Here is a 21,033-nt window from a genome sequence, read left to right as displayed (position 1 = left end):
CCATCACGCCCGCCCGCGTCAGCGTCATCAGGGATGGCAGGACGGGCACCACGGTGACACCGGAGGCCCTGGCACAGCGGGGCCACAGCAAGGCCGGGTCCCCCCTTGGGGACCCGCAGGGACAGCCCCGCTCCGGACACCGCGAGGGACACACGAGGGCGGGGACAGGGATGGGGTCCCATGCGTCGCACCAGTAAAAACCAGTCACTCCAGTGCGGCTGTCCTGTCTGTGAGCCGGGGAAGGGGACACGGGCACTGGGAGGGGACACTGGAAGTGGGGAGGGGACACAGGCAGTGGGAGGGGACACGGGCACTGGGAGGGGACACTGGAAGCGGGAAGGGGACACTGGAGTGGGAAGTGGACACTGGAGTGGGAAGTGGACACTGGAAGTGGGAAGGGGACACTGGAAGTGAGGAGGGGACACGGGGCACTGGGAGGGGACACAGACAAGGGGGAGGACAACCTGTCCCGACCCCCCGGGGTGGTGACAGCGACAACCGAGGCGATTTTTCCCCCAAGAACGCCGATTTTCGTCAAACGCGGAACCCGCGGGGGCGCCTTGGGCTCGTTCCGTACCGAGGCCACGCCCCCAGCCGCCAGGCGACCACACCCCCACGCCATATATGTATATAAGCCACGCCCCATCAGCCGCATTAGCATACAAACCACGCCCCCATATCCATATAAGCGCATAGGTCCCGCCCCCTGCTCCTCCAAAGACCCCGCCCCCTTTCCCGCGCCGCGCCGCCGGTCCGCTAGGGGGCGCTGTGGCGCGGCGGCCGCCCCTCAGCCCCGTGAGGCGGCGCCGGGCCGGGCCTGGGGAGGCTCCGACCGGCCCCGCTCCGCCGGCCCCGCTCCGCTCCGGCCCCGCTCCGCCGGCCCCGCTCCACCGGCCCCTTCCGACCCTTCCGCTCCTCTCCTCTCGGCCCCGCTCCTCCCCGGCCCCCCGAGGTGAGCCCGGCCCCGCCGCACCCCCGCCGGCCCCCCCCGCGGCCTCTTCCATCTCCCTCAGCCCGGTCTCCCCGGCGGTTCCGCGGCCGCTCCGTGTCCGGCCTCGCCTCCTCCTCCTCCTTCTCCTCCTCCTTCTCCTCCTCCTGTTCCCCCCGCGGCCTTCGTGGCGCAGGAGCTCCGCAAGAAATCGCCTTTTCCTCGCGGAGGATTTTTGTGGTGATTTTGGGGTGTTTTTCCGCCTTTTCTCGCAGCAGCCGCCGGTGCCCGGGATGAGCCGCCCGCGCCGGCCTCAGGGCCGGGCTCGCCGAGCGGAGCCGCGCGGGATGGGATCGCTCCAGGTACCTCATCCCAATCCTTTTCCTCTTCCTTTTCCAGGGAATAACTCCCAAAGCCCCGCTCCCCGCGGGGGAAGTGGCGCAATTCCCCTTCCAGAGCCTTTTCCAGCCGCTTTTCCTCATGAGGATTTGCCAACCCTTCCCCCCTCCGGGCCATCTGGTGCCTCTGAGGGCTTTGGAATTGCCCAAAATCCCCTCTTAAATTCCGTGGATTACGTAAAGATGGGATTGGCGAGGGTCACTCATCCCCTCGGGAATGTTTCCCCTGGAAAACTTCGGCTGGAGTTGGTGGGAAGTTGAATAATGAGAAATAATTACCTTTAATCCGTCCCTTTTTATTCCCTCCGCTTCCCTGTAATCCGTGAGGGAATAACTGGGTGGAAAAGGGGATTTTCCAGCTTTTTTCTTCCGGTGCTGGAAGAGTTTGTGAGGTTTTGGAGTCATTCCTGGTGTGGATGCCATGGATCTGCTCCTGCAGGATCAGCCTTGGGATTGGTGGGGAGAAAACAGTCCCTGATTTTTTGCTTGGAATTCTGAGTGGGATTTCAGGGCTGTGCTCCTGGAATTCCCGGGGGATTTCTGCTCCTGATTTCCTGGAAAATTTATGATCCCACAGTTCAGGGTCCATGCTTGGATCAGCACAAGAGCTGCCCTTGGTAGCCCGGTGGGAACGTGGATTCCTGCTTTTCCTCCTGCTTTTTTTCCAGCTTCTTTCCCAGCCTTTGGAAAAAAAGCCCAAACCCTGGGATACCTCGAAAAGGGGGAATTTGCATAAATAAAGGAGTGTGGGAATGTGGGACCTCGTGATCCATGGGAGGAGGGAATTTTCAGGATTGTGGGATTGCTCCAGGCTTTGGGATCCTGAGGGATCTCTGGGAAGAGGGAAAAACCTGGATGTGTTTTTGTGGGATGAGCTGAAGGCTTTGGGAAGGGATTCCTTGCTAAATCCTTTTCCAAAGGGTTGGGACAAATCCCAGAGGTGGGAGAGGGTTGGGCGTTCCCACAGTTTGGTTTTTTTTTGGGATTGGGGAAGTTCATTTCCATGGAAATCCCTGGATTTGCCTCCTTCCCATGAGGAGGAACCAAGGAATTTGGGATTTTCAGCCTGGAGCTTCCCCTTTTCCCAGTTCCACAGAGGAAGGTGGGGGTGGAGCAGCTTGTTAATTATTCAATTATTAATTAGAAATGGTTATTAATTATTAAAATCACTAATAGCTGGCCCTGGAAGTTCAGAATTGGGATTTAGGATCTTTTTCCTTGGCTGAGGAATATTGGGAGCTGGGGTTTCTCATCCCTGTGGAGTTTCCCATCCTCTTCCTGCAATTTATTTTATCCCAAAAATATTTTATTCTGATATTTTATCCCAAGAATATCTTATCCCAATAATGTTTAATTCCAACAAAATTCAATTCCAACAATTTTTTTATCCCAACAGTTTTTTATCCCAGCGATCCTTGAGCCAAGTGGGAGCCCATCCATGGGCTCCATTTTGGGCCTGGAATTCCATGAGAATTCCCACCTGGAGTGGGATAAAACAGGGATGGGACATGTTGAAAAGTACGAGAGGAGGGAGAGAATCCCTGAAATTTCCTGCTTGGAGCCCCAAAAATGGGGATGGAAAAGCTTTTCCCAACTTATCCAGGCTTGGAAAATCCTTGGTGGGCACTGGGATTGCTGCTCTCCCTCTCAATATTTTAATTTTCCAGGAATTTTTTATCCCTGATAATGTTTAGAGGAGCCCAGGAGTGCTGGCAAAACTCTGTGGGACTTTTCCCTGGTCCCAATCCCAAATTTCCACCACTTTTTTTTTGGGATTCGTTGAAAAATTGGAGCATCTGGGGATTTTTTTCCGGCTCTCGAGAGGTTTTTGGGATCTAAGAGCCACAAAAATTTGAGGAATGTGGGATTTGGAGCACTGGGAACGGTGGGAACGGAGCAAAACTCTTGGACTTTGGTCGGGATTTGGTCAGCTGGGATTTTTTGGGAAAGAAGTGGGGAAAAAAGAGGAAAAAAAGAGGAAAAAAAGAGGAAAAATGGGCTCTGGGAGTATTTAGGGAGAATTCCTGAGGGTTTCCTCCCTCCTTTCTCAGGGAGTTGGAAAGATAAAGGGATAAAATCCTTAAATTAACAGGGAAGTTTCTTATATGGGAAGTATCTGGAATTAACAGGGAAAAATCCAGAATTAACAGGGAAAACCTTAAATGGGAAAAATCTTAAATGAACACGGAAAAATCTTAAAATAAAAAACTGCTTAAAACAGGAAAACTGCTAAATTAATAGGGGAAAAATTCCATCCCCAATCCCATTTCTTTCCTGTTTTTCTCCCAGTTTTTTCCCGTTTTTCTCCCAATTTTTTCCCGATTTTTTCCTGTTTCCCCCCACCTTTGAGTCCTGCAGCCCCTCTGCTGCTCCTCCTCTCGAGTCCCCTCCCTGATCCCGGTTTCTCCCGCTCTCCCCAGCTCTGAGCCGCGCCGCCCCTCCTCGGCCATGGGCGACTCTCCCGCAGCCCCTCCCCTCGGGAAAAGCCCCCCGGAGCCGGCGAATTCCCAAGGGAACGGCGGGGGGGGCTCTTCCCTGAGCGTCATCACGGAAGGCGTGGGCGAGCTGGCCCTCATCGACCCCGAGGTGGCCAAGAAAGCCTGCGAGGAAGTCCTGGAGAAGGTCAAGCAGCTCCACGGAGCCGACGGAATTCCCAACGGGGAGAGCTGCCAGATCCGCTGCTTGGACGACCCGCCGGGATCCCGGATCCAGGAGGAGGAGGAGGAGAGCTCCAACACGGTGAGGACGGCGCGGAAGCGGCAGAACCAGGCCAAGCAGTCGTGGCTCCTCCGCCTCTTCGAGTCCAAGCTCTTCGACATCTCCATGGCCATCTCCTACCTGTACAACTCCAAGGAGCCCGGAGTCCAGGCGTACATCGGGAACCGGCTGTTCTGCTTCCGCGACGAGGAGGTGGATTTCTACCTGCCGCAGCTCCTCAACATGTACATCCACATGGACGAGGACGTGGGCGACGCCATCAAGCCCTACATCGTGCACCGCTGCCGCCAGAGCGTCGACTTCTCGCTGCAGTGCGCGCTGCTGCTCGGCGCCTACTCCTCGGACATGCACATCTCCACGCAGCGCCATTCCCGCGGAACCAAGCTCCGCAGGCTCATCCTTTCCGACGAGCTGAAGCCGGCGGCGAGGAGGAGGGAGCTGGGCGGCGCCGTTCCCGCTGCCGGGCCCGACACGGGGCTGTCCCCTTCCAAACGGACTCACCAGAGGTCCAAGTCGGACGCCACCGTCTCCATCAGCCTCAGCAGCAACCTGAAGCGCACGGCCAGCAACCCCAAGGTGGAGAGCGAGGAGGAGGTAAAGGCGGGATGTTCCCGTGGGAAAAGGTCGGGGCTTGGGGCTGGGCTTGTGCTCCAAGGCTCAGGCAGCAGCCCCGAGGTAAATTCGGGATGTTCCCGTGGGAAAAGATGTTCTGGGACTGGGGCTGTGCTCCAAGGACGTGGTCATTCCTTGGGATTCATCCCAGAGCTGCTGCTCCAGGTTTGGTGTTGTGCCCCAAGGCTCGATGTGTCGGGAAAATGCCGTGGTGGTGCCTTGGGATTTATCCCAGAGCTGCTCTGGGGTCGTGGTTGTCCTTTGGGATTTATCCCAGAGCTGCTCTGGGGTCATGGTTGTCCTTTGGGATTTATCCCAGAGCTGCTCTGGGGTCGTGGTTGTCCTTTGGGATTCATCCCAGAGCTGCTCTGGGGTCGTGGTTGTGCTTTGGGATTCATCCCAGAGCTGCTCCAGGTTTGGGGTTGTCCTTTGGGATTTATCCCAGAGCTGCTCTGGGGCCGTGGTTCTGCTTTGGGATTTATCCCAGAGCTGCTCTGCGGTCGTGGTTGTGCCTTGGGATTCATTCCAGAGGTGCTCTGGGGCCATGGTTGTCCTTTGGGATTCATCCCAGAGCTGCTCCAGGTTTGGGGTTGTCCTTTGGGATTCATCCCAGAGCTGCTCCAGGTTTGGGGTTGTCCTTTGGGATTCATCCCAGAGCTGCTCCAGGTTTGGGGTTGTGCTCCAAGGCTCAGGCAGCAGCCCCGAGATGGAGAGTGAGGAGGAGGTAAATTCAGGATGTTCCCGTGGGAAAAGGTGTTCTGGGACTGGGGCAGTGCTCCAAGGACGTGGTCATTCCTTGGGATTCATCCCAGAGCTCCTCTGGGACTGGGGCCGTGCTCCAAGGCTCATCCTGCTGGGAAATGCTGTTCCAGGCAGGTGGAAGTGCCTTGGGATTCATCCCAGAGCTGCTCCAGGTTTGTGGTTGTCCTTTGGGATTCATCCCAGAGCTCCAAGGTTCATCCTGCTGGGAAAGGGATCTCCAGGGAGGTGCTGAAATTAGGGATAAACTGGAATCTAGGGAAGGAAAAAAAGGTGGATTTGGTGCTGGAAAGAGGCTGATCCGAGGTCAGAAATCCAAGGAATTCGGAGCTGGATCCCTCCTTATCCTTCTGGGGCGGGATAATGAATCCCAGAGGAGGAAAACCGGGAAGATCCTGGGGGTTTTGTGGGAATTTAGCACTCGGATCTGCTCCGGTTTGATCCCATCCCGCTTGAGATCCATGGAATTTTCCCTCCTGGAATTTCTCTCTCCCAGATGGGAAAATCAGCAGAATTCCAACAGGATGGGACCAAAAAAAAAATCTGGGAATTGCTGGAAGTGAACCTGGAGCTAAACTTTGCTTTTTCTCCCCCTTTTCCCTTCTCCTTCCTCTCTTCCCTACGGAAAAAATTCCCAAAAAAAACCTGCCACCGATCCCCCCTTTTCCTGCCTTTCCCAGGAATTCTCCTCGAGTACGGAAAGCCTGGATAAGTCCCTGGCTCCCGTAAGTTCCGTTCCCGTGCCGGAGGCTCCCTCTTCCCACAGCAGCATTTCCTCAATTCCACCCCTCTGGAATTGCCCGGCATTCCCCAAATATTCCCCCAGAAATCCCGGGATCGCCGCCACGGCGTTTCCCACCCAAAGCGCCCTCGGAATGGGAATCCTGGGAAAATTCTCCCGTTCCGATTGGGATAAAATAAAGGAAAATCCCCCTTTTCCCACCGAAATCCATCCGGGAATGAGGAGATTCCCGCTTTTCCAGCCATGCCCATTGCAGGTGGAAGAGGAAATGCTGTTTCCTTGGAATTTGGCTCCCAGAATTCTTGGCCGGATGGGATTCATTCGCTTTTTTTTTTCCCTTGGTTTTTTTCCAACCGATCATTCCTTGATTTATTCCTTTAATTCCTTCCTTTTTTTTTTCCGTGAGAATTCCAATCGAATCCCGGCGTTTTCCCTGATTTTTCTCTCCCGAATGAGCCCTTTTCCCCTTTTTTCCATTCAATTTTTGGAATCCACGGCATCTCTCCCTCCTCTCTTCCCGCCGGGATTCCCAGTGGGAATGTGTAGTCCATGATTTCCTCCAGTGTGAGGATTTTTGGGAAAAATTCCAGCTTTTTTTTAGGCTTTTTCAGGAATTCCTGGATGCCAGCCCAGCTCTCATCCTGCTGGGAATTCACGGGGATCATTCCCGCGCCTGGATTTGGGAATATTGTTGGGATTTTATTCCAAATTCCGGCCTCGTCCTTCCGTTCTTTCCCAATCCCAGTGGTTTTTAGGGATAATGGGGTTGTGAGAAGCTCCAAGCCCCGAATTCCCACCCAGAATTCCAGGAATTCCTTTATTTCCACCCATTCCTGCTCCTCCCAGCCCAGCCAGTGGCTCCTCTCCGGGGTTTTTTTGGGAATCCAAAACATCAGTGGCAAACAGGGATAATTCCTCTTTCTCTGTGGAATGTTTTGCTGGAATGGGAAGCTTTGATGTGGGAAGGATCCTTGGGAATGGTGGGATGAGGAATGGGATGAAGACATTTCCCTCTGGAATGGGAGGAAGAGAGATTTTCCCAACCCCTCTGCCTGGAGGATCCAAGATCTCCAAGTTTCCCACCGGACTCAGAATTCCAGAGGCTCCGAACAGATCCTGGAGCTGCTGGGATATTCCCAAGTGTTGGAAAAGATCCTTAGGAAGCGCTTTGGGATCCCCGGAAAAGACGGGAATGAAAAATTCCCCCGGCTCGAGGCGGGGCTGATCCAGAGGGATCCCTGGGCTCATCCCAAATCCCCACCAGGGGGAATTCCTTGGGATATCCCGGTGGGAAAAGCATTTCCTGATATTCCGAGAGGACAGCATCCGTGGAAAACCTGGATGGGAGGAGCAGGAATATCAGAACCACCGGAATTCCATGGGAAAAGCTGGGCAGAGGGGGCGGAAGCATCCGTGGGATATCCCGGTTTTTGCAGGAATGGGACTCAGTCCATGGAGGGGAAGGGATTTTTGGGATCCAGCCGGGATCAGGAACCTCTGGAATATTCATCCCGTGCCTGGAGCGAGGTGGGGGCAGGGAAGCCGAGTGTTATCCCAGAATTCCTGAGGAATTTTTGGCCGTGGACTACAAATCCATCGGATTCCCAGCCGGGAATCCCCATCCCGATCCTTCTTTCCCTGATTTTTCCCGATCCCTTTCTTTCCCAATCGGCCATTCCCGATTTTTCCGGCGTTTTCCCTTGCTCCTCTCTTCCCGATCTGTGGCTTTTTGCATGCGCCTTTTCCAGCATGATCAGAGCGCTTGGTGATCCCGAAAATCAGCCCTTGGTTGTTCCTGGATTTTAGGAATGTGGAGTGGAAATTCGGGATCGATGCAGGAGGGGCTCCTGCATCCAAAGGGAAATCCCAAATCTTGCTGGGATGGGATGGTCGGATTGAGGGCTGGGGGCGGGATCCTCCTGGATTCCAGGGATCCGGATCCTGCCAAATCCCGGGAATCCGGAGGGTTGGGAGTGAGGATCTCCCAGGGAGCTGGAAAATCCCAAATCCCGGGAATCTGGAGGGTGATCCAGAGGGATGGGAGTGAGGATTCTCCCAAATCCTGGGAATCCAGAGGGACCGGGAGATCCCGCTGGGAACGTTGGCTCTGGAATTCCGGGGAGGATTTTCCGGACAGCACAACGGGAGGGGGGAAGGGAAAACACTGGGATCCTGCTCTGCTGGTGGATGGGATCCCGAATTTCTGGGATCCGGGAGGAGGGAGGGGTGGGAAGAGGGAAGAGAATCCTTTGGAATGGGATGGGATGAAGACATTTCCCTCTGGAAAAGGGAAGGGCGGGAATTTGCTCCGGCAGCACCTCCATTTTCCTCCTTTTTCCCAAACCTTTTGCTTTTCATCCCAACCTTTCCCAACCCTTTTCCAGCCAGTCCGGGGTGGGAAGAGGGAAGGACGAGGAACAGGGAAGAGCAGGAATTCAATCCCAGTGGAAAAGCCCCGGCATCACCTCCACTTTTCCTCCTTTTTTCCCCAAACTTTTTTTTTCTCATCCCAACCCTTTCCCAGCCCTTTCCCAAACTTTTCCCAGCCCTTTCCCAGCCCTTTCCCAGCCCTTTCACAGCCTTTTCCCAACCCTTTCCCAACCTTTTCCCAACCTTTTCCCAGCCCTTTCCCAACCCTTTCCCAACCTTTTCCCAGCTGTTGCCCAACCTTTTCCAGCCCTTTCCTGACCTTTCCCAGCCCTTTCCCAGCCCTTTCCCAACCTTTTCCCAGCCCTTTCCCAACCCTTTCCCAGCCCTTTCCCAGCCCTTTCCCAACCTTTTCCCAGCCCTTTCCCAGCCCTTTCCCAACCTTTTCCCAGCCCTTTCCCAACCCTTTCCCAGCCCTTTCCCAGCCCTTTTCCAGCTGCTCCGGGATGGGAAGAGGGAAGAGCAGGAAAAGGGAAGGGCAGGAATTCGCTCCCACTAAAAAACCAACGGCATCACCTCCACTTCTCCTCCTTCTTTTCCCACCCTTTTCGCTTCCCGTGGCGGCCTTTTCCAGCCAGTCCGGCTGGCTCCGGAGCGGGAGTTCATCAAGTCGCTGATGGCCATCGGGAAGCGCCTGGCCACGCTGCCCACCAAGGAGCAGAAGACGCAGCGCCTCATCTCGGAGCTCTCCCTGCTCAACCACAAGCTGCCGGCGCGCGCCTGGCTGCCCACGGCCGCCTTCGAGCACCACGTGGTGCGCGTGCCGCACTCGCAGGCCGTGGTCCTCAACTCCAAGGACAAGGTGCCGCGGGGCGGGACTGGGAACGGTGGGAGGGAGCTGGGGTGGGGATTTGTGGGAGTGGGAACGGTGGGAAGGAGCTGGGGTGGGGATTTGTGGGAGTGGGAATGGTGGGAAGGAGCTGGGGTGGGGATTTGTGGGAGTGGGAATGGTGGGAAGGAGCTGGGGTGGGGATTTGTGGGAGTGGGAATGGTGGGAAGGAGCTGGGGTGGGGATTTGTGGGAGTGGGAATGGTGGGAAGGAGCTGGGGTGGGGATTTGTGGGAGTGGGAATGGTGGGAGACTCCTGGAGGTGGGGATTTATGGGAGTGGGAGTGGTGGGAGGGAGCTGGGGTGGGGATTTGTGGGTTTGGGAATGGTGGGAAGGAGCTGGGGTGGGGATTTGTGGGAGTGGGAATGGTGGGAAGGAGCTGGGGTGGGGATTTGTGGGAGTGGGAATGGTGGGAAGGAGCTGGGGTGGGGATTTGTGGGAGTGGGAATGGTGGGAAGGAGCTGGGGTGGGGATTTGTGGGAGTGGGAACGGTGGGAAGGAGCTGGGGTGGGGATTTCCAGGATTGGGAATGGTGGGAGAGAGCTGGGGTGGGGATTTGTGGGAGTGGGAACGGTGGGAGGGAGCTGGGGTGGGGATTTGTGGGATTGGGAATGGTGGGAGACTCCTGGAGGTGGGGATTTATGGGAGTGGGAGTGGTGGGAGAGAGCTGGGATGGGGATTTGTGGGAGTGGGAACGGTGGGAAGGAGCTGGGGTGGGGATTTGTGGGAGTGGGAACGGTGGGAAGGAGCTGGGGTGGGGATTTGTGGGAGTGGGAATGGTGGGAAGGAGCTGGGGTGGGGATTTGTGGGAGTGGGAACGGTGGGAAGGAGCTGGGATGGGGATTCCTGGGATTGGGAATGGTGGGAGACTCCTGGAGGTGGGGATTTCCAGGATTGGGAATGGTGGGAGAGAGCTGGGGTGGGGATTTGTGGGAGTGGGAACGGTGGGAAGGAGATGGGGTGGGGATTTCTGGGAGTGGGAATGGTGGGAAGGAGCTGGGGTGGGGATTTGTGGGAGTGGGAACGGTGGGAAGGAGCTGGGATGGGGATTTGTGGGAGTGGGAACGGTGGGAAGGAGCTGGGATGGGGATTCCTGGGATTGGGAATGGTGGGAGGGAGCTGGGGTGGGGATTTGTGGGTTTGGGAATGGTGGGAGACTGCTGGAGGTGGGATTCCCGGGATTGGGAATGGTGGGAAGGAGCTGGGATGGGGATTTGTGGGAGTGGGAACGGTGGGAAGGAGCTGGGGTGGGGATTTGTGGGAGTGGGAACGGTGGGAAGGAGCTGGGGTGGGGATTTGTGGGAGTGGGAATGGTGGGAGACTCCTGGAGGTGGGATTCCCGGGATTGGGAATGGAGGCAGGGGGCTGGAGGTGTTGGTTCCAGGACTGGGAATAATTGGAAAGGTCTGGAGGTGTCACTTGCAGGATTGGAAATGGTGGGAGGGATCTGGAAGTGCCACATCCAGGACTGGGAATGCTGGGACAGCTGGAACTGGGGACAAACCCCCTGAGCACTCCCAATGCCCCCGGAGCACCTCTGGAATCTCCTTTTCCTCCATACCCACGAGAAGCACGGATTCCCCCCAACCCGGGGAGCGTCCGGGATCATCCGTGTCCCTTCCCCCGGTTCCCCAGGCTCCCTATTTAATCTACGTGGAAGTGCTGGAATGTGACAATTTCGACACGGCGAATGTCCCCGCGCGCATCCCGGAGAATCGCATCCGGAGCACGCGCTCGGCCGAGAACCTCCCGGAGTGCGGCATGGGCCCGGAGCAGCGCGCCGGCAGCTTCAGCACCGTCCCCAACTACGACAACGACGACGAGGCCTGGTCCGTGGACGACATCGTGGAGCTCCAGGTGGAGGTGGGAACGTCGGGAATGGGCTCGGACACGGGGCCATGGTCCCCGGGGTGGGAACGTTGGGAATGGGCTCGGACACGGGGCCACGGCCCCCGGGGTGGGAATGTTGGGAATGGGCTCGGACACGGGGCCACGGCTCCTGGGGTGGGAATGTTGGGAATGGGCTCGGACACGGGGTCATGGCTCCTGGGGTGGGAACGTTGGGAATGGGCTCGGACACGGGGCCACAGCCCCCAGGGTGGGAACGTCGGGAATGGGCTCGGACACGGGGCCACGGCTCCTGGGGTGGGAATGTTGGGAATGGGCTCGGACACGGGGTCATGGCTCCTGGGGTGGGAACGTTGGGAATGGGCTCGGACACGGGGCCACGGCTCCTGCGGTGGGAACGTTGGGAATGGGCTCGGACACGGGGCCACGGTCCCCGGGGTGGGAATGTTGGGAATGGGCTCGGACACGGGGCCACGGCTCCTGGGGTGGGAATGTTGGGAATGGGCTCGGACACGGGGTCATGGCTCCTGGGGTGGGAACGTTGGGAATGGGCTCGGACACGGGGCCACGGCTCCTGGGGTGGGAATGTTGGGAATGGGCTCGGACACGGGGCCACGGCTCCTGCGGTGGGAACGTTGGGAATGGGCTCGGACACGGGGCCACGGCTCCTGCGGTGGGAACGTTGGGAATGGGCTCGGACACGGGGCCACGGTCCCCGGGGTGGGAATGTTGGGAATGGGGTCAGACACGGGGCCACGGCCCCCGGGGTGTCCATGGCCAGCAACGTGTTTCCATGGAGGTGGGAATGTCGGGAATGGGGTTTTCCAGAGGGTCCTGGCATCACAGTGTCCCCAAGGTGGCCCCAAGGTGTCCCCAAGGTGTCCCCAAGGTGGCCCCAGGGTATCCCCAAGGTGTCCCCAAGGTGGCCCCAGGGTGGCCCCAAGGTGGCCCAGGGTCGGTCCCGCCCCGGTCCATCCCAGGTTGAATTCCCGGTGCGATGTCGTTCCGGGCTCCCCCGACGCCGTTTTCCCGGGATTCCCGCAGCTCCCGGAGATGCACACCAACAGCTGCGACAACATCTCCCAGTTCTCCGTGGATTCCATCACCAGCCAGGAGAGCCGGGAGCCCGTCTTCATCGCCGCCGGAGACATCCGGTGAGCTGGGGAGAGATCCCAGAACTTCCCTCAGAAAAGCCCCGGAATTCTGGGAATTCCCCCTCAAAAACACCCCGGGATTCTGACATTCCCTGGAGGAAAAATCCGGGAATTCCCCCTCAAAAACACCCTGGGATTCTGACATTCCTGGGAGGAAAAATCTGGGAATTTTCCCTCAAAAACACCCTGGGATTCTGACATTTCCTGGAGGAAAAATCCGGGAATTTTCCCTCAAAAACACCCTGGGATTCTGACATTTCCTGGAGGAAAAATCCGGGAATTTTCCCTCAAAAACACCCCGGGATTCTGACATTTCCTGGAGGAAAAATCTGGGAATTCCCCCTCAAAAACACCCTGGGATTCTGACATTTCCTGGAGGAAAAATCTGGGAATTTTCCCTCAAAAACACCCTGGGATTCTGGCATTTCCTGGAGGAAAAATCTGGGAATTTTCCCTCAAAAACACCCCGGGATTCTGACATTCCTGGGAGGAAAAATCCGGAAATTCCCCCTCAAAAACACCCCGGGATTCTGACATTCCTGGGAGGAAAAATCCGGGAATTCCCCCTCAAAAACACCCCGGGATTCTGACATTCCCTGGAGGAAAAATCTGGAAATTCCCCCTCAAAAACACCCCGGGATTCTGACATTCCTGGGAGGAAAAATCCGGGAATTTTCCCTCAAAAACACCCTGGGATTCTGACATTCCCTGGAGGAAAAATCTGGGAATTTTCCCTCAAAAACACCCCGGGATTCTGACATTCCTGGGAGGAAAAATCTGGGAATTTTTCCTCAAAAACACCCTGGGATTCTGACATTTCCTGGGAGGAAACATCCGGAAATTCCCCCTCAAAAACACCCTGGGATTCTGACATTCCTGGGAGCGGAAATCCGGGAATTTTCCCTCGGAAATGCGGGAGCTTTCCCGAAAATCCCTGGAGCCGTGCCGTGTCCTCCCGCAGGCGGCGGCTGTCGGAGCAGCTGGCTCACACCCCCACGTCCTTCCGGAGGGATCCCGAGGATCCGTCGGCCGTGGCCCTCAAGGAGCCCTGGCAGGAGAAAGTCAGGTAGGGCTTGGGAATTCCAGGGAATTGCAGGGAATTGCAGGGAATTCCAGGGGATCCGCGGTTCATCCGGGAATCGACCGCGGCCCTGCCCAAGTGCAGGGATTTGCCCACAGCCCGCGTTTTGCCGGGGATTTTTAGGCAGACCTGAGGTCCGAAGGGTTTGGCTTCTCCCGGGATAAACCCCTTGGAATTCCAAGCCCTGAATTCCTCCTGGAAAAAGCGGGAAAACCCCTGGGATTTGAGGAATTTCGGGTGGGTCTCATCCATGTCCTGATGGAAAAGATTCCAGGAGAGAATTCCGTGCTCAGAGCTGGCTTGGGAAGGAGCCCGGGCATTCCCAGAGCTTTTCCCAACCTTCCCAACCCGGAAGGATCCCGTTGTTCCCGATTTTCCCTCAGGAGAATCCGGGAAGCGTCTCCCTACGGACACCTCCCGTCCTGGCGCCTCCTCTCCGTCATCGTCAAGTGCGGCGACGACCTCCGGCAGGAGCTGCTGGCGTTCCAGGTGCTCAAACAGCTCCAGGTGAGCCCTTCCCGAAGGATTCCCCAAGAATTCCCCAGAATTCCCAATCCCTGAAAGAATTCCCGCCTTTTTTATGGGCTTTTGCGGGGTTTTGATGGCATTTTAGGGAGTTTTAGGGGATGCTGCTGGCGTTCCAGGCGCTCAAACAGCTCCAGGAGAGCAATTCCCGAAGAATTCCCCGAAAAGAACCCAATCCCGAAAGAATTCCCTGCTTTAGATGGGATTTTGTGACGTTTAATGGGATTTTAATGGCTTTTAATGGGATTTTTTTGGGATTTTAATGGGATTTTTTTGGGATTTTAATGGGATTTTTTTGGGATTTTATGGGATTTTTTTGGGATTTTAATGGGGTTTTATGGGATTTTAATGGCATTTTATTGAATTTTAATGGGGTTTTATGGAGTTTAATGGCATTTTATGGGATTTTAGTGGGATTTTATGGGATTTTATTGAATTTTAATGGGATTTTAATAATGGGATTTTAATGGGGTTTTATTGAATTTTAATGGGATTTTAAGGCATTTTATGGGATTTTGATGGGATTTTATGGGATTTTATGGGATTTTTTTGGATTTTAATGGGGTTTTATTGAATTTTAATGGGATTTTAAGGCACTTTATGGGATTTTAATGGCTTTTAATGGCTTTTAATGGGATTTTATGGGATTTTATTGAAATTTTATGGGATTTTATTGAATTTTAATACCATTTTATGGCAATTTATGGGATTTTAATGGGATTTTCTGGCATTTAATGGGATTTTATTGAAATTTTATGGGATTTTATTGAATTTTAATACCATTTTATGGCAATTTATGGCATTTTAATGGGATTTTATGGGATTTTAATGGGATTTTATGGCATTTTGCGGGATTTTAATGGGATTTTATGGCATTTTAATGGGTTTTCATGGAATTTTATGGCATTTTATGGGATTTTAATGGGATTTTATGGCATTTCAATGGGTTTTTATGGAATTTTATGGCATTTGATGGGATTTTGATGGGATTTAATGCCGTTGGATGGGATTTTAATGGGATTTAATGCCGTTGGATGGGATTTTAATGGGATTTAATGCTGTTGGATGGGATTTTAATGGGATTTAATGCCGTTGGATGGGATTCTGATGGGATTTTGATGGGATTTTAATACTGTTGGATGGGATTCTGATGGGATTTAATGCCGTTGGATGGGATTCTGATGGGATTTAATGCCGTTGGATGGGATTTTAATGGGATTTAATGCCGTTGGATGGGATTTTAATGGGATTTAATGCCATTTGATGGGATTTTAATGGGATTTAATGCTGTTGGATGGGATTTTAATGGGATTTAATGCCGTTGGATGGGATTCTGATGGGATTTAATGCCGTTGGATGGGATTCTGATGGGATTGAATGCCGTTGGATGGGATTCTGATGGGATTGAATGCCGTTGGACGGGCTCGGACGGGCTCTCGGGGTGTGACGGGTGTGCTGGCGTTGCCCGCAGTCCATCTGGGAGCAGGAGCGCGTCCCGCTCTGGATCAAGCCCTACAAGATCCTGGTGATCTCTGCGGACAGCGGGATGATCGAGCCCGTGCTCAGCGCCGTCTCCATCCACCAGATCAAGAAGCAGTCGCAGCTGTCGCTGCTGGATTATTTCCTGCAGGAGCACGGCAATTACAACTCAGAGTCCTTCCTGAGCGCCCAGAGGAACTTCGTGCGCAGCTGCGCGGGCTACAGCCTGGTGTGCTACCTGCTGCAGGTCAAGGACAGGTAATCCTGGGAATTCCGGGAATTCTGGGAATTTAATGGGAATCCTGGGGTGTGCAGGTACAGCCTGGTGTGCTACCTGCTGCAGGTCAAGGACAGGTAATCCTGGGATTTCATGGGAATTCTGGGAATTTAATGGGAATTCTGGGGTGTGCAGGTACAGCCTGGTGTGCTACCTGCTGCAGGTCAAGGACAGGTAATCCTGGGAATTCCGGGAATTCTGGGAATTCTGGGAGTCCTGGGGTGTGCAGGCACAGCCTGGTGTGCTACCTGCTGCAGGTCAAGGACAGGTAATCCTGGGAATTCATGGGAATTCTGGGAATTCTGGGAGTCCTGGGGTGTGCAGGCACAGCCTGGTGTGCTACCTGCTGCAGGTCAAGGACAGGTAATCCTGGGAATTCATGGGAATTCTGGGAATTTAATGGGAATTCTGGGGTGTGCGGGTACAGCCTGGTGTGCTACCTGCTGCAGGTCAAGGACAGGTAATCCTGGGAATTCATGGGAATTCTGGGAATTCTGGGAGTCCTGGGGTGTGCAGGCACAGCCTGGTGTGCTACCTGCTGCAGGTCAAGGACAGGTAATCCTGGGATTTCATGGGAATTCTGGGAATTCTGGGAATCCTGGGGTGTGCAGGCACAGCCTGGTGTGCTACCTGCTGCAGGTCAAGGACAGGTAATCCTGGGAATTCATGGGAATTCTGGGAATTTAATGGGAATTCTGGGGTGTGCGGGTACAGCCTGGTGTGCTACCTGCTGCAGGTCAAGGACAGGTAATCCTGGGAATTCCGGGAATTCTGGGAATTTAATGGGAATCCTGGGGTGTGCAGGCACAGCCTGGTGTGCTACCTGCTGCAGGTCAAGGACAGGTAATCTTGGGATTTCATGGGAATTCTGGGAATTCTGGGAGTCCTGGGGTGTGCAGGCACAGCCTGGTGTGCTACCTGCTGCAGGTCAAGGACAGGTAATCCTGGGATTTCATGGGAATTCTGGGAATTCTGGGAGTCCTGGGGTGTGCAGGCACAGCCTGGTGTGCTACCTGCTGCAGGTCAAGGACAGGTAATCCTGGGATTTCATGGGAATTCTGGGAATTCTGGGAGTCCTGGGGTGTGCAGGTACAGCCTGGTGTGCTACCTGCTGCAGGTCAAGGACAGGTAATCCTGGGAATTCCGGGAATTCTGGGAATTTAATGGGAATTCTGGGGTGTGCAGGTACAGCCTGGTGTGCTACCTGCTGCAGGTCAAGGACAGGTAATCCTGGGATTTCATGGGAATTCTGGGAATTTAATGGGAATTCTGGGGTGTGCAGGCACAGCCTGGTGTGCTACCTGCTGCAGGTCAAGGACAGGTAATCCTGGGAATTCATGGGAATTCTGGGAATTTAATGGGAATTCTGGGATTTTGATGCTCTTTTAATGCGATTTTATGGGGTTTAATGGGATTTTAATAGCATTTGATGGGATTTTATGGGATTTTAGTGGGATTTTTTGGGGTTTTTATGGGATTTTTATGGGATTCAATGGGATTTGATGGGATTCCCCCAGGCACAACGGGAACATCCTGCTGGACGCCGACGGCCACATCATCCACATCGACTTCGGCTTCATCCTGTCCAGCTCCCCCCGGAACCTGGGCTTCGAAACCTCGGCCTTCAAGCTCACCACGGAATTCGTGGACGTGAGTGGGATCCGGGAGCTTCCCGGGGCCGCTCCCGGCTTTCCCGGCCGTTGCCATTCCCGCTTTTCCCGCAGGTGATGGGGGGCCTGGACGGGGACATGTTCAACTACTACAAGATGCTGATGCTGCAGGGGCTGATCGCGGCCCGCAAGCACATGGACAAGGTGGTGCAGATCGTGGAGATCATGCAGCAAGGTGCGCGTTCCCGGCCCTTCCGGGAGAATTCCTGGCCGTTCCCGGAGGTTTGGAGGGGTGGGAGAGCCCCTGGAAGCACCCACGGGCTGCTCAGGGAGATCCCACATCCCTGTGGGTCCCACGGCCCTGAGGATGCTGAGCACTTCAGGGGGTTCTCCTGGGGGTGAAGAGGGAATTCCCAGGAATTCCCGGGAGTTTGGAGGGGTGGGAAGAGCTCTGCAAGCACCCCCGGGGTCTTCAGCCCCATTCCAAAGGCCCCTTCCCAGGGATTCCCAGCTCCCCCCGAGCCCTTGGGGGCTCCTTTTTTCCCATTCTCCCCATTCCGGATGGAGATTCCCAACTCCCCTGATCCCATCCCATCCCATCCCGTTTTCCCTGCCCCCGGGCTCCCACCTCCCTGATCCCATTCCCCCATTCCAAACCCCATTCCAGACTCCCATTCCATCCCCGTCCCATCCCCGTCCCATCCCTGTTCCCATCCCCTTTTCCTTCCCCTTTTCCTTCCTCCCAGGCTCCCACCTCTCTGACCCCATTCCCCCTATCCCAGCCCCCCTTTTCCCACAGAATCCCATCCCTCATCCCGTCCCGTTTTTCGTGTTCCAGGCTCCCAGCTGCTCCTGTGCCCCCATTCCAAACCTAGAATCCCCCATTCCCTGCCTGGAATTCCCATTCCAAGGGCAGATTCCCACTGTTCCAGGCTCACAGCTGCCCCCATTCCCTGCCCTGATTCCCATTCCAAGGGCAGATTCCCACTGTTCCAGGCTCACAGCTGCCTCCATTCCCTGCCCTGATTCCCATTCCAAGGGCAGATTCCCACTGTTCCAGGCTCACAGCTGCCCCCATTCCCTGCCTGGAATTCCCATTCCAAGGGCAGATTCCCGCTGTTCCAGGCTCACAGCTGCCCCCATTCCCTGCCCGGATTCCCATTCCAAGGGCAGATTCCCACTGTTCCAGGCTCACAGCTGCCCCCATTCCCTGCCTGGAATTCCCATTCCAAGGGCAGATTCCCACTGTTCCAGGCTCACAGCTGCCCCCATTCCCTGCCTGGAATTCCCATTCCAAGGGCAGATTCCCGCTGTTCCAGGCTCGCAGCTGCCCCCATTCCCTGCCCGGATTCCCATTCCAAGGGCAGATTCCCACTGTTCCAGGCTCACAGCTGCCGTGCTTCCACGGCTCCTCCACCATCCGGCACCTCAAGGAGCGCTTCCACATGAACCTGACGGAGGAGCAGCTGCAGCTGCTGGTGGAGCAGATGGTGGACGGCTCCATGAGATCCATCACCACCAAACTCTACGACGGCTTCCAGTACCTCACCAACGGCATCATGTGAATGAATTCCAGAGGATTCCGGGAAAAAAAAAAAGAAAAAAAATTCCCCGGGGGAAAAAAAAAAAAAAATTCCCAGGAAAATTCCCCATTTTTCCACCCCCCCCACTCCTTCCCCCCCCCCCCCTCCCCCCCAAAAAACGCCCCCCAAACCTCGGAGCCCGCGCGGATCTCGGGGCCCGAGGGAGAGGTGGAGGCTCGGCGGCTTCCCGGGCCAGGCTCTGCTGGAGGAATGGGACAGAATTCCATAGAAAAGCCAGGAAAAGCAGCGGGAAAAGCAGGAGCGGAGAAGCCGAGCGCTTTCGGGGGAATTCCTGAGTGGATCATGCGGGAATGAGGCGGGAATGGGGATGGGGGATCTCCCCTTCCTCACGGCGTTATTCCCTGGAATTCGCCCCCATCCCAATGGAGTGTGGGGGGTGGGAAGGGGGAGGGTCCGGCCCCGCCCGTGGGTGTCTCCTGAAGGGTGGGAATCCCAAAATCCTGGAATTGCTGGAATTCCCGGCCCCGCGTGGTCACTCGCAGTCCCTGCTGCCCTCCTGAGCACCCGGGGACGCCCGGTGGGAATTCCAGGTGAGATTCCAGCTGGGAATTTGGGTGGGATTCCCTCCAGGTGAGAGATTCCAGGTGGGATTCCCAGTGGGATTCCGGGTGGGATTCCAGCCAGGTGGGGAATTCCAGGTGGGAATTCCCGGTGGGGTTCCTGCAATTCCAGGAATTCGGGGCTGGGGCTGCTCCCCCCGCCTTTCTCCGGTAATTCCGGCCGGGAATGTCGGGCCGGGATCGGGATGGACACGGGGGAGGTCGGGGGGGGCTTTGCCCCGGTCCCAAATCCCGAATCAGGAAGGATCCGGAGCTTCCCAGGGAAGGCAAATCCTGGAATTTCCCCGTCCCGGGTCCGGCCGGGCGGGGGCAACACTGGGAGTGTCCCCGGCGTCCCCTCCGGGACCCCCCCGTGTCCCCAATTTTTCATCCTTTAATTTTTAGCATTAAAAAACCCCAAAATCCCCATTTTAAACCCCTGGGGGGGGGGCGTGGGGACAGCGGGAGGGGACAGGGAGGGGACCCCGGCCCTTCCCAAGCCCCTTTTTTGGGGGGCAGGACCAAAATTTGGGGTAAGTGGGAGCCACCCCAACCCCCCCTTCTCCCCTCCCCCTTCCCACTCCCAGGAGCTTTTCCTGGGAAAAGCGAAATCCAGGGAAAAGCGAAGCCAGGGCACAGCAGGGGTGAAACCACTGGAGTTTAATGGAGTCAATTCCTACAGAATAAAGAATTCCTGAGAGCCTCCAGCGCCCGCGGCTTTCCATGGAGCAATTCCCCGAATCCCGGGGGGACACATTCCCAAAATTCCAGGGATGCAGCCCCGAAATTCCAGGGACACATTCCCAAAATTCCATCCCCTCCCTCCCTCCAACCCAAATCCAGCTCAAGGCACTGAAATGCTGGAAAACCGAAGGGTCCAAAGCCATTTTTCCATAGTTTTTTTTGGGAATTTTTTTCCCTCTAAAACTCGTAGAAACTTTAATTTCTTCTCTATTTTCCAACAGAATTTACACCCGGCCCGGGGGATTTGGGAATGGCCGATTCCACCTGATTTTTCCCAGTTTTTTTCCACCCTTTTCCCATCCATTCACCCGCAGGGAAAAGGGGAGGGAGGATTCCCCAAATTCCTGCTTGCAAAAAGTAAAAAAAAAAAACGGGGGAAAAAAGCCAAAAAACGAAAGAAATCAAACCCAAAGCAGCTCCTCCATCCAGAAAAACGCAAAAACACGGGAAAAAAAACCTTGGAAAACCGAACCAAATCCCGAAATGAGCACAGCAGTTGTTGGAATTTGTGGATTTTAGTGTATGATACAACTGTACAGGGAAAGGGAGAAGTTATTCACAGGGAATTCCAGGAATTCCAGGAATCTCAGTGCCGGAGGGACGAGTCCGAAGGGGCTTTTCCAGAGGGTTTTTTTTGAGATTTGAAGCAGGAAAGGTCCCTGGTCCCGAGGGAGAGGAGCAGCTGGAAAAGGCCCGGAAAAGGCCCCAAACCTCTCCCTCAGTCTGGGATTTGGGAGCGGCTTTCCCACTTTTCCTTCA

The 21,033-nt window shown here is 55.4% G+C and overlaps 1 protein-coding gene across 3 annotated transcripts; it reads left to right on the top strand.

Annotated features, from left to right (window-relative positions):
* Positions 1 to 792: 792 nt before the first annotated feature.
* On the top strand, positions 793 to 20,235 carry PI4KB (phosphatidylinositol 4-kinase beta). 3 transcript variants are annotated; one of them, XM_082298908.1, is made up of 13 exons: positions 793 to 952; positions 1,204 to 1,290; positions 3,747 to 4,638; positions 6,096 to 6,140; positions 9,159 to 9,386; positions 11,049 to 11,276; positions 12,306 to 12,415; positions 13,377 to 13,481; positions 13,880 to 14,003; positions 15,493 to 15,758; positions 17,295 to 17,427; positions 17,502 to 17,622; positions 18,771 to 20,235. In XM_082298908.1, exons 3-13 carry the CDS (start codon positions 3,775 to 3,777, stop codon positions 18,950 to 18,952), a joined length of 2,406 nt encoding a protein of 801 aa, XP_082155034.1. In that variant the 5' UTR covers positions 793 to 952; positions 1,204 to 1,290; positions 3,747 to 3,774; the 3' UTR covers positions 18,953 to 20,235. The 3 variants fall into 3 exon arrangements, with proteins under 3 accessions (XP_082155034.1, XP_082155033.1, XP_082155032.1); XM_082298907.1 differs by lacking the exon at positions 6,096 to 6,140 and having other exon boundaries at positions 1,207 to 1,290; XM_082298906.1 differs by lacking the exon at positions 6,096 to 6,140.
* Positions 20,236 to 21,033: the final 798 nt, after the last annotated feature.

Source organism: Coloeus monedula (assembly GCF_965178545.1).
Source record: "Coloeus monedula genome assembly, chromosome: 29".
In the NCBI taxonomy this organism is placed as follows: Eukaryota; Metazoa; Chordata; class Aves; order Passeriformes; family Corvidae; genus Coloeus; species Coloeus monedula.
This window is presented reverse-complemented; position numbering and strand designations above follow the sequence as displayed.

Excerpts from the sequence above, each read along its gene's own strand:
- PI4KB (XM_082298908.1), top strand. The coding sequence starts at position 3,775 with ATGGGCGACTCTCCCGCAGCCCCTCCCCTCGGGAAAAGCCCCCCGGAG. Across the intron at positions 6,141-9,158 it reads TGGATAAGTCCCTGGCTCCC|CCAGTCCGGCTGGCTCCGGA; the intron begins GTAAGTTCCGTT and ends GGCCTTTTCCAG. Across the intron at positions 13,482-13,879 it reads CCCTGGCAGGAGAAAGTCAG|GAGAATCCGGGAAGCGTCTC; the intron begins GTAGGGCTTGGG and ends ATTTTCCCTCAG.